This window comes from Rhineura floridana, chromosome 3 (assembly GCF_030035675.1).
Source record: "Rhineura floridana isolate rRhiFlo1 chromosome 3, rRhiFlo1.hap2, whole genome shotgun sequence".
NCBI lineage: Eukaryota > Metazoa > Chordata > Lepidosauria > Squamata > Rhineuridae > Rhineura > Rhineura floridana.
In genome coordinates this window covers 14830588-14843497 of record NC_084482.1, presented here as the reverse complement: position 1 = coordinate 14843497, position 12910 = coordinate 14830588, and the positions used below count along the sequence as shown (strand labels likewise).

General features: G+C 42.5%; 2 protein-coding genes across 6 annotated transcripts in view; one reads left to right on the top strand and one right to left on the bottom strand.

Annotated features, from left to right (window-relative positions):
• The window catches only part of LOC133379400 (gametocyte-specific factor 1-like), a 28128-nt gene extending 24954 nt beyond the window's left edge, over window positions 1-3174 (bottom strand). Inside the window, exon 1 of one of the 3 annotated variants that reach the window (XM_061614575.1) lies at window positions 3070-3174. The gene's annotated coding sequence lies outside the window, so the exon portion shown is untranslated. Of the gene's footprint in view, window positions 1-2836; window positions 3010-3069 lie in introns of those variants that run through there. The other 2 variants (XM_061614573.1, XM_061614574.1) reach the window with 2 other exon arrangements.
• A 1691-nt stretch (window positions 3175-4865) lies between these two features.
• NCKAP1L (NCK associated protein 1 like) overlaps window positions 4866-12910 on the top strand; it is an 87414-nt gene continuing 79369 nt past the window's right edge. The window contains exons 1-2 of one of the 3 annotated variants that reach the window (XM_061614555.1): window positions 4866-4966; window positions 5402-5560. In XM_061614555.1, coding sequence (XP_061470539.1) covers window positions 5459-5560 — 102 coding nt within the window. In that variant the 5' untranslated portion in view covers window positions 4866-4966; window positions 5402-5458. Of the gene's footprint in view, window positions 4967-5117; window positions 5561-12910 lie in introns of those variants that run through there. The other 2 variants (XM_061614556.1, XM_061614554.1) reach the window with 2 other exon arrangements.

Below are 12910 nucleotides of genomic sequence, written 5' to 3'. Positions count from 1 at the left end.
ACTGATGACAACGCAGCCCAAAACTCCTGATGACCGCACCCAGCAGCTTCATGTAGATGTTGAAAAGCATGGGGGACAGTACCGATCCCTGCGGGACTCCACAATGGAGAGTCCAGGGTATCGAGCAATGTTCCCCAAGCACTACCTTCTGGTGGCGACCCACCAAGTAGGAGCGGAGCCACTGCCAAGCAGTACCCCCAACTCCCAACTCCGTGAGTCTTCCCAGAAGGATACCATGGTCGATGGTATCAAAAGCAGCTGAGAGATCAAGGAGAATCAACAGAGTCACACTCCCCCTGTCCCTCTCCCGACAAAGGTCATCGTACAGGGCGACCAAGGCTGTTTCGGTGCCAAAACCGGGCCTAAAACCGGATTGAAATGGATCAAGATAATCAGTGTCATCCAAGAGCCCCTGGAGCTGGCCGGCAACCACCCGTTCCAGTACCTTGCCCAAGAACGGAACATTTGCCACAGGTCTATAGTTGTTCAGGTTATCTGGGTCCAAAGAGGATTTCTTCAGGAGTGGCCTCACTACCGCCTCTTTTAGGCAGTCAGGGACCACTCCCTCTCTCAAAGAGGCATTTATTATCTCCTTGGCCCAGCCGGCGGTTCTGGTCCTGCCAGCTTTCACCAGCCAAGAGGGGCAAGGGTCCAGCACAGACGTGGTCACCCGCACCATTCCAAGGATCTTGTCAACATCCTCAAGCTGTACAGACTTTTGAAGTCACCAAGGCAAAGATTGCCAGAAGATTACCTGTTAGTCTCTTAAAGCAAAACACAATGCAGAGTCTTGTGGTACCTTAAAGACTGGTAAGTGGTAAGCGGCTGTAATGCAGCCGAAGCTCTGCTCACAGCCGGAGTTCGATTCCAACGGAAGGAGAAAGTCGAATCTCCGGTAAAAGGGGTCGAGGTCCACTCAGCCTTCCATCCATCCATGGTCGGTAAAATGAGTACCCAGCATATGCTGGGGGGTAAAGAAAGGCCGGGGAAGGAATCCCACCCCATATATACGGTCTGCTTAGTAAACATCACAAGATGTCACCCTAAGAATCAGAAACGACTTGCACTATAAGTGCGGGGACACCTTTACCTTTAAGCTTTCATGGATGACAGCCCATTTCATCAGATGCATCATGCAAGGACCGCATGAAGCATTCAGAGCCTATATCCCAAGGTCTTTAGTGAGTTGTTTCTTCAGTAAATATTCATCCTGTCTCTTAGAAGTTCATTTCCAAAGTGGCTTAATAAATACTGCAAATGATTTCAGAGTGTTGCAATCTGCAATCCTCTTGAAGCTTAACCTGAGCGTAAACTCCACTGAATGCAATATAACTTACTTCTGAGTAGACTTAAAATGCAATACTCCCATGCAATATTCACATTAGTTTTTCAGCTTTTCATCTGAACAGCTAAAAACACTACCCCTGTGATTTAACCATAAACCCAAGATGCAACTGACTTCAGAATCAGCTATTTAGTGGTAGTCATATGCTCCTGAATCCCAGCCTTGGCCAATCTAATGTCTCTGTGACTGGGGGACTCTCCCCTTTAATTTCTCCAATCAAAACTGTCATTTTTTGGTACAACACTCACAAACATGTGACCCCAGATGACAGTTGTAAGCAACTACTATGAAGCCCATGGTAAGCTTTGGACCACCACAAAACTCATACACCCAAACTTCTAGTACAAAGCTGTCTATGAGATGGCATTGAATCTTGTGCGGCATAATGTTTTCCTGGAGGACTAATTCTACATCTCATTGTGTGTTACACCTAATAAAGCATAGGACTGAATGCAATTCACATCTCATAGTAGAGAACATTCTCCTAGAAACGTAGGTGTATCATTTGGGGTGGCCAAAAATTATTGCAGGTTTCAAGTCCCTAGTTCCTAATTCATAATCTTCATCGGAGGTCACACATTTGTGAGTGTTGTGGATTAGAGAACATTGTGGATCTTGAAGAAGACAGTCCCTCCAACCTCCCAACCTTTCCTAAACCTGTAGCCCTCCAGATGTTGTTTGACAACCATACCCACCATCTCCAATAATTGGCTATGCTAACTGGAACCAATGGGAGTAGGAGTTTCTTCTATGCAGTTTTTAAGAAAGAGTTTTTGCACACTCACCTGTTAGTAAGCCTCACTGAGTGCAACAGCCCTGTTTTCACTAATATTAAGTTAGTTAGAAAAAAACTCTTTAGCTTCTTAAATTGACCCAGCTTTAAACATAATGCCATATTGCACCCCTGTAAGCCCTTATGGAGATAGCAGAAGCACTGTGCTTTAAATCACTCTACAACGAGTAGTTCAGCATGGAGGCAGTGTGGCCTACTGTTTACAGTGTAAGATGGAGAGCTAAAGGACCATATGTATTACTTTGAACTTCTTAGAGGACAAGTGGAATATAGATGTAAAGATACAATAAATAATATTTATAAAGACATTCCCATTTGTTGATTTTCCTGCTCATTGTGTAGTTGCTAAATCTATATGTGCCCACTTAAAACTAGCAATTCCATCACCATTACCAAACAATGATTTCACCATCTACTTAGAAATAAGCCATAGAAATGAGATATTTTTCTTCTGTCTGCAGGCATTTTGAACTGATTGGGCTGTCCCAAATTTAGGATTAAACACATTAAAATCAACTTGTTAGTCATACCCATTAATTTCAATAAGCATTCTTTGGGTACAATCAACATTGGGTATTATCTATTAGGTTCCATCACAGTCCTAGCATAGTCTTCTACAATTAAAGCAACAACAACAAAAGCCCTGGCCACATACAGTATGTGGTCCCAGGATACAGTCTGAAGGTACATGGACTCACCACTTTGCTAAAGCTAGGTAGGTCTGGATCTCATCATTACCTGGAAAGGCAATACCCTAGGAACCACAGATATGCATGTTTGCTTCTATTATGGGGAATCAATAACACCAAGCTTTCCAGTTTACCAACACACACACTAACTGAAGATTCCTTATGACTCAGCTGGGACTGGCTGAGAGCCTTTTATAACTCCTCCATTCCTTATTTGGATGGTAATGAATGGAAACACCTACCTTGTTCACACCTGACTTGCTTGAGACATGCACTCTCTCAAGTCTTTATTTGGGATAAGCCAAATCAAAGAGGCTGACTTAGAACAGCTGCTGAATTCAAAGTGATTCAGGTGTCAGCTTACCTAGCAGTTTAACTGTAAGCCCAGCCAATGGGATGGCAGCTTTCTGAGGAACTTGTGACATCATTGCAACTGAACTATCTGTGTATTAAAGCCATACCTGGGAAGAGACTATAAAACTAGATGGGTTTTAATTCTCTGTGTAAAGACAAGTTTATTAGGACATGAACTCCCAGGATGAAGGGAATTCCAGGAATAGTCATTGCCTCCCTTCTCTTAATTATGAAAAAGCAATAATTTATATATGCTCATTTGTGTACTGAAATGTGGACTTTGTGCCTTTCTAGACTATTGTCATTACACAGCTGTGCCTCACTAGTGGTATTTTATTATTATTGTTAGGTCCAAACCCAAACACGCAGGCCGTCACTGTCTACTCAGCCCACATACACCCGGGAAGGTGCGGAGTTGAGAGCAAGAACCTATTACTAGAGGCCAGGAAATAACACACAATATTACCTTTGCAAAGGGGTTCTAAGACCTGCCAGCAAGATGCCTTTCAGAAGTGGGAACCCTGTTTATTGAAATACAGTAGATTATATAGTTTCCCCAATGGTTACATAAAGTGGGGAGCGGATGTCATAAAAGAGTAGAAAAACATAGCTAGACATAGTAATTTCTTAGATATGGAAAGAGGGGTGCTTTGGATAACAAATGCCAGAAACATCTTGTCTTTCTTTCAGGCATAGGCTTGCATAGTTTATACGACCTTGAGATAAGCACTCAGAGCCAAAGGAACAAAGATAGATAGGAAAAGGGAGGTTCAGTTACAAAGGGGAATCATTAAATCAAGTATATGCTCAAGTTACAGTTTCTACATTTGTAAGGATATGCGTGTCAGGGCCTACAACCATGTAAATGAAGCATAGGCATTCTTTTGTGATACATTTGGTAACATCAATATGAGATATTGAGTATGGGTATGCAAAAGGAAATGGGGAAGGGAGTACATTTCCAGCTCAATCAGGCTTTTATTTGCTTAGCCACTGGAATGTCAGGAGGTCAGGTCACCAGGAAATAAACCGATATCTGTTATATCAAAATCAATAATATTTCCATACCTAACATTATTATTATTTATTACATTTGTATACTGCCCCATAGCCGAAGCTCTCTGGGCAGTTTACAACAACTAAAAACATTAAAAACAAATATACAAATTTAAAAACACTTAAAAAAAAAATTTAAAAACACATGCTAAAATGCCTGGGTAGATGATCCCAACGCTTATCCCACAACTAACACATTTGCCAGATGGAAGACTGCATTTCCTCAGCAATAAACCACAATCTTGAGAGGGAAAATGTGGTTTCTTTTTTATCTCCCCAAGTGCTGGTGGGTCTTTTGCAGTGTGCAGGGACACATAGAATAGAGTTACATGAGTGTCACAAAACCCTTTGGCTACCTCTTATGACCCGGTGATAAAAGGCACCTTTTATTGCTTGTTTTTAGACTGAGGGGTGTGGTATAGTTGATCAAGTATTATGCAACAGTGTAATTCTCTGAATGTTTATTTAGAAGCATCTCTCACAGAGTGCAGTGGGACTTCCTCCCATGTAAGTGTGTGTAGGATTAAAGCCATGGGCTGGGGAGACCTATGTTCAAATTGCTATCTCTCAGCTTAAACTGCTTGACAAGCTTCTCATGAGATAAAATGGAGCAACTCCAAGTACACTGCCCCGAACTCCTTCCCAGAAGGGCGGAAGATATATGTCATTGCTGTTTTGTGTTTTCATGGCAAGGCTGATGGCATTTAACAGCTACAGAAGGGGCAGAAAGTGAGCAGATGAACCTTTCCCTTGCCTTCAGCTTCACCTGTAGAATTTCTGACTGCTCTGTAGCTTTAAAAAGGCACAGGAATCTACCAGGATGAAAAGTGGTGGCTGTAATGTTATACTAGCTGCGGTTTGGCAGACATGGCAGAGTTAACTGTTTGGTAGGAAGAGGTTTGCTGCAACAGCCCAAAGCTGCCATGATCCGTAGATGTTTTGCTTTGCAACAGAGCAGCTGTGCTTATTAAGCAGCCCAGCTACAGGAAGTCCCAGCCCCAGAAGGGAAGCTGTGTTCACCACTTCTCAGGGAGGAAGTGCTGGGAGCGAAGCTTGCTTGAACGCGGCTGGCAACCCAATGAGAAAGTAGCAACACAGGTGTTGTGTAGCTTGTTGTGTTGCTGGGTGTGACTACTCCAAATTATAAATTTCCCCCTTGTGCAGGTTGTGAGGTCTTGCATCAAGTGAAGCACGAAGGGAAGCTACCAATTCTACAAGGAGATGTCTCTGTCCTCTGTGTACCAGCACAAATTTGCAGAGAAGCTGACAATCCTCAATGAGAGGGGCAAGGGGGTCCTTGTTCGCATGTACAACATCAAGAAGGTAGGAGCTGATATGACCCATTGTTGGGCTTCATATTTGGGGGGTGGGGGGAACAGATCCATGCCTAGCTTTCAAGAGGAAGTCATGGGGTTTGGTCCTATTCTACTCCTGCCTTGGGGCAAGAAGAGAAAATTATTGGGGCCAGGGGTGTGGGTGGCTAGAGATCAGGACTCCTGGTTACTGTTCGTGGCTTAAGGAAGTACTAGTAGTAGCAGTTCTTCGCTGATTAGAAGGCACAGCTTCTATTTGAGCCTAGTTGTGAAAATGGTGGTCACCCCTTCCATCTCCCAATATGGATTGTTAGGAAGAGTTCATGGTTTGTGTTTTCTTAAAAGAGGAGGATAGTGGACCTAGCGGAGTTAATGGAGGAAATGAGGGGTTCTAGAGAGCCACTGCTCTATAAGAAAATACTTCCTTACCTGAATCTGCAGTCTATCCCAATTTTCTCCACCTTCCAGTCCCACTTCTTTGCCTTCAGTCATGCTAGCAAAACCCTTCTCTCACCCCCAACCAAAAGCTTTCTTTTCTTTATTTGCTCAATGACTTCCTCCTTCTCTTCAAGACTTGCTTCTAAAAGCACAGTCTTTCCTGAGCCTCCTTCATGCCTACTTCTCCACTACAGCCTGGATACTCCTCACTATCCCTCTTTGTCTGTTTTCTACCTGTCTGTGTTTGGTCTTGCCCATCTTATACATATATCAACTGTCTTGGTAGGAACTGTTCCCCCTCTGTGATCTCTGCTCCTAGTTCACTGTTGACACTAAATACATGTTCAGTAGGCAGAGGGTAATGTGGTAGCTGCTATAAATATGTCACATCTGTATCCCACCTTCCTTCTGAGGAGCTTGGAGAAACTTTCTTTGCACAGCTACCCTAGGAATTAGCCGGTCAGGCGAGTGGGAGGAATGGGTCCAAAGTCATCCAATGATCTTCATGGGTGTTTGAACCCAGATAAGCCTGCACTTTTTGTCCACTGTGCTGAACTGAGCCACTTGTTCAGTTTCTCTATCTGGTAGTTGTAGAAGGTCTGAGTGGAAGGAAACAAAAATGCCACTGGCTGAAGCCTTAGAGTCACTCAAAGTATTTTAGCAAACAAGGAGACACCACAAGCAGCTGTTTCCTGGTCTGTGTGGGTGTTGGCTGAGGATTCTCAGAGGCTTCCTCTTTTGCAGGACCAGCAACAGATCTGAACGCAGCTTAAAACTGAATTGTCAATAGCACCTTCTTTCCTCTGGCTTTGGTTGTGAATAACCCTTGCAAACTGCTTCAGGTCCCATCACATACAACACTTGCATTTCATATAGCTTGAAGTGATGGTGGTGAACCAGGGGAGGATCTCTATTAAAAATGTACACATGTAGATTAGTGGTGTTGTGAGTTTGCTCTCTGATTCCTGTGGATGGGTTGGTCACCATGGTTTTACCTTTAAAGTGCCTCTTGTATTAGAACCTGGGATTTGACGAAAATGTTTCTTAAATTGCTGCAGGTGGTCCCTTGAATGGGCATTGGCAAGGTTGGGATGGGGTGGTATGAGAGGTGAGTGTTTACTTAACCATAGCTGTTTTTGTACTTATGGCAGATTAGTTCCTTCCTCCTCCTCTAGAGTTGTGAGTTGGCTGACGGATGAAGGCTGTATGCCAGAGGTTCCCAAACCTTTTCCCCCCATGAATGACTTGAAAATTGCTGAGGGTCTTGCCAGACCACTTAATAGTCAATTTAAATTGTAAGTGTTCTTTACAGACATGCAATGGTCCACCTGAATGAAGCTTGTGGATCACTAGTGGTCCACAGACCACAGTTTGGGAACCCCTGCTATATGCCATGGGGTTCATCATCGCTGAGGATCTGATGTGAGGTTATGAATCTGCTGACTCACAGAAGTGACTGCAGTTTGCTTCCACTTATACTCTACTTTTTAACAAAGTAACTATTACTATTGCTTATAATATTTGGTCTTATTAGAGGAGCAGGAAATAGGGTTGCCAGGTCAGAAGCATCTGAAACCTTGAGATTTCCGGGGCGGGCCCTAGTGATGTCATTAAGCATGATGGAAAAGCAAGGAGGGAGGCACCCAAAAGTACCGCAAACAAGTAGAGGGGGAACCCTCAAAGTGCCTTGCCAGTGAAAAGCCAAAGGTGGAAACAAAAATGTTTTTATCACTGCCTGATACATTTTGGGTGAAAAGAACCCTTTATCAAGGGCAATCTGTAAAAGCATACATATACACAGCATTAAAATCAATGGTCAATCATACCATGAATAATAATATATTTATGCATTAATCTATTAAAAATGAACAATTCCATGATATACTAAACACTGGCTGCAAAAGCTCTACTAAATAAGGAAAAAAGGGACAACTAAGATGGAACATAATACAAAATAAAACTTAAGAACTTATATGAACTTCATATTTTGAATGTTGTTTGAAAGGTAAAATGTTGTTCGAAAGGTAAAATGTGTAACATGCTATTTTTGCAAGTAATTAAAAATCCTGCATGTACACTTTTATTATAATCATAATTGAAATTGTTTACTGTGTGTGTATGCCTACCAAGATCCTGCTGTGATCTTCAGTTCTAGATTTCCTGCTATATTATTGTAGAAAGGCAATTTTGCTACTGCTGAAAGTTATACACTAACTCAACTTCTGATGTGCAGACAAGCAGGAAAAGGAAACTGTTTTCAGCAAATCTCTCATCAATCAGCAAACCTCTCATCAATCACAACCTTGACTTCGCTTATTGGCTAAAAACCTGAAAGGGTGGGGATTAGAGCAGCCAGTACTAACAGAAGTTGCGGAGTGGGGAGGTAGCCAACATTTTGGTGTATATCTCTTGAACCAGACCACCTAGAAACTTACTTTTTAAAAAATGAAAGCTAAGAGTCTAGAGATTGGGGTGACACACCAGGAGACCTGGAGAGGATCCCCAAAAACCAGAGTCTCTGGCCAAAAACTGGAGACCTGGTAACCCTAGCAGGAAATGATTATGAATCTATTAATAGCTGTTCATAGGATAATCGGCCAAAATCAATGTGCCAACACTGATCAATATGGTTAGTGTAAGGGAAGGAAAATGATTTAGTAATCATGTTATTAAAAATGGAATCTCTTTATTATGTTCTTGGTGTAACAAAACAGAATATAATGTTGAACAGTATATATAGTATATATAATTATAACAAATGGTATAATCAAAAGTGTGTAAGTGGTTTCAAATATGTGATTATTGTGCAAATATATCTTTTTACTTTATGTAATGATTATACCTTTTTTCTTTTTATAGTACTGTTGCAACTTTGACATAAAAATAGACTATGGCCACATCTGTACCATACATTTGAAGCTGTATTATACCACTTTAAATAGGCATGGCTTCTCTCAAATAATCCTGGAAAGTGTAGTTTGTGAAGGTTGTTGAGAGTTGTTAGCAGACCTGTTACCCTCACAGAGCTACAGTTCTCAGAATGGTTTAACAATCAATCCTTCATCGCAGAGAACTCTGGGAATTGTAGTTCTGTGAGGAGCATAGGGGACTCCTAACAGCTCTCAGCACCCTAGCAAATTAGTTCCCAAGATTCTTTGGGGGAAGCCATGACTTTTAAAAGTGGTATAAGAGAGCTTGAAATGTCTAGTGCAGATGGGGCCATACTGAGACACCGTAAGTCTCCACTGACTTCTCATCTGAAGGAAAGTAAATTCACCTGTGCTGCCTCTGTAACTTTTCACCAACTGAGGAAGCAGGAAATGCACAGCCATATTCCCATATACACACTTATAATTTTCCTGTTAATTCAGGTTACATTTTCTTTTCTATGTAATGTGAATCAGTTGGAGCACCTGTCACACTTGATTGTTAATTTCAGCATACTCTCAACGTATAAGCCTCTGTCTCTTTGGCATTCCTTCCTTCCTTATATGTATTCCTGTTCCTCAAATCCATAATGGATACCAAAATACTTAATTGGGGCCCAGTGACCAGTTTTTTTACCCAGAGCTCAACTGAGCAGGACTCAGCCTTGAGAAATCCATTGAATTTGCAGGCAGAGTCCTTCTCATGAGAGAAGTACTTCTGGTCTTACACAGACTGAAGTACTTTTTACCTCTGAATAGCATCAGTATGCCCCAAACCTATAGGAAATTTAGAGGAGGGCTGTGAGGCAGATTTGAGGTGTGATGGCTTTTTTAAGAAATAAAGCTGCCCTGGTCCACCTTGGGATTCATCAGGCCAAGGTAGTCTACCACATAGCCCAACAGATGCTTATGAGTCTGAACCAGGTGTCTTTGCTGCCTCTGTGGAATTGTGAAGACAGGTGAAGTTGCCAAGCAACTGGCAGGTCACAAAATGAGGCTGATTCTGCTTGGTGGGTTATTGAGTCGTGCAGGCTGTCCTAGAAAATAACAGCTCATTTGGGGCTTTGTTATCCACCATATAAACCTGGAGTAGTGATGAGACCTGCCTTTGATGGATGGTGGCAGCACAAATGCAGCTTGATTAGTTTGAATGTTTTCTTGTGGCTGCTGATGACTGGGATGGTTGTGCAAATAATAGGCTTCAAGAGACCCTGAAATTAATCTGAGGAGGGCATTGAGGGAATGTAGGTCGAGTCTGGATATGTGGCGAGTCCTGCCAGTTCGTCAGTGTGCAGACTGACATTTTGCTATGCCAAACTGTCCAACTCTCTGGAAGGCTGTGTGGTTACTTAAGTGTTGGTTGATGCTCAAGAACTGGCACTAGGGCATAGAGTGAAGCAAGCAATCTGACAATCAGCTGCCCACCCAGAACCAGCACATTGGATCCATCCACCCCTATCAGTGCCTCAATCTGAGGGTTGCATAAATGTGTTCTGAGGTATCTGGATTGTACAAGGTGACTGTGACCTCTTTTTTTGTTGTTGTTGGCTAACAGTGAAGTGGAGCAGAAAACGGCCTGTAGGAAAAAAACCCCAGTACTTTATTTTACCCTGGAATGTTTTACTATTTGTAGGTTCATTAGTAACAATGAATGGATGCCAATTGTGAAGAAATACTAGGCAAGCTTGGCAGTGTCAAAGTCTTTAGCTTTGCTTACTTAAATAGAAGTAAAATAAATGTCCTCAATTAGATAACTCTCTAGGACATCAGAAAATTACATGATGCAAATTGCCCTAATTTGCATAGGAAAACCTTCCAGAAAATTTCCCAATTCAAAATTTTCCAGAAAAGCCACATCACTGTTGGTGAAAGACTAGAGCAGGCCTTAATATGGGGCCATAAATAAACCATCCTACATGACTGACCTGGCTTCCTTTGTGCACCTACTTGGCCTCATAGGTACATTGGAAGCTGCCTTATACAGTCAAACAAAGAGTCCATCTAGTTCAATATTTTCTACACGGACCGGCAGCAGCTGTCCAGGGTTTCAGATGAGAGTGTTTCCCAGCTATCTCTGAAGATGCCATCGATTAAATCTGGGACCTTTTGCACAAAAAGCAAATTCTCTATCACTGAACTATGGTCTCAGTTCCCAGTGCCAGTTTTCATCTTTAAAGCCCTATAGGGCCTGAACTAGGGATATTTAGCTTAGGGACCTTGTCTTTGCATACTCACCAATTATAATGAGAAGCCCTGCTGAGGGGTTCTACTATTTTCAGTTGTAGGTGTCTCCAAGGATATAGCAGGACCTTTTTCGTTTTAGCCCCAGTAGTCTTTTTCCAGAAAGGCTGATTGGTGTGTTCCAGCCGTCAAGGTATCAAAAAGCAATGCAACCCTTCTTATGCATACTAGCTTATAGGAACATGACATTTTTATATTGAATTTCTAAGTGTGTTAACTTTATTCTGATTTTAGCATTTTATAGTTTTTTATGTAATGTGTTTTTCTCTGTTTAGTTGCCTTCAGCTGTTTGGAAAGGTAGGTTATACATTCATTAAACAACAGCAAAGAAGTTACCTGGAACTATTTGTTCGATGTACAGTTTTTGAGGAAGAAATCTCAGCAGCTTGTATTCACCTTTTCCAGTTTTAAGTCTTCCTGCAAAAGCTGCCAGCTTGTCCTTTTGTTTCCTGCTTGTATACACACACCTGCATACATACCTCTTATACCTGGTTTACCTCCTCCCCCCATATAGAGGAGGGGGGATCAGAATGTGTCATACCTGCCTATCACTGCTGTCTTTCTGGGCCATCTTATTATTTAATAATTATTTGATTTATATCCCACCCTTCCTCCCAACAGGAGCCCAGGGTGGCAAACAAAAGCACTAAAAACAATTTAAAACATCATAAAAACAGACTTTAAAATATATTAAAGCAAAACATCTTTAAAACATTTTTTTAAAAGCTTAGAACATTGTGTTTTAATCAGTGTTTAAAAACTATTAAAAACTGGGTTAAGGTCTCAACTTAAAAGGCTTGTTGAAAGAGGAAAGTCTTCAATAGGTGCCAAAAAGATAACAGAGATGGCGCCTGCCTAATATTTAAGGGGAGGGACTTCCACAGGGTAGGTGCCGCCACACTAAAGGTCCATTTCCTATGTTGTACACAACGGACCTCCTGATATGATGGTATCTGCAGGAGGTCCTCACGTGTAGAGTGCAGTGATCGACTGGGTATATAAGGGATAAGATGGTCTTTCAGGTGTCCTGGTCCCAAGCTGTATAGGGCTTTGTACATCAAAACTAGAATCTTGAACTTGGCCTGGTAGCAAATGGGCAGCCAGTGCAATTCTTTCAGCGGGGTGACATGTTGGTGACATCCTGCCCCAGTCAACAGTCTCGCCACCACATTTTGCACCAGCTGCAGCTTCTGGACCTACCTCAAGGGCAGCCCTACATAGTACAGTAATCCAGCCTGGAGGTTACCAGTGCATGGGTAATAGTAGTCAGGCTATCCCAGTCCAGAAACGGCCAAAGCTGGTAAAAGGCACTCCTAGCCACTGAAGTCACCTGGGCCTCTAGTGACAAAAATGGATCCAGGAGCACCCCCAGACTAAAGACCTGCTCTTTCAGAGGGAGTACAACCCCATCCAAAGCAGGCAACTGACCAATTATCCGAACTCGGGAACCACCAACCCACAGTGCCTCTGTCTTGCTAGGATTCAGACTCAGTTTATTGGCCCTCATCCAGCCCACCATTGAATCCAGGCAGCAGTCCAGGGCCTCTCCCGATTCAGACGTTGCAGAGAAATAGAGCTGGGTATCATAAGAGTACTGCTGACACCTTGCCCCAAATCTCCTGATGACCGCTCCCAAGGGCTTCGCATAGATGTTAAACAGCATGGGGGACAACATGATACCCTGCTGCACCCCACAGCACAACTGCCAGGGGGTTGAAAGACAATTGCCCAATGCTATTCTCTGAAACTGACCT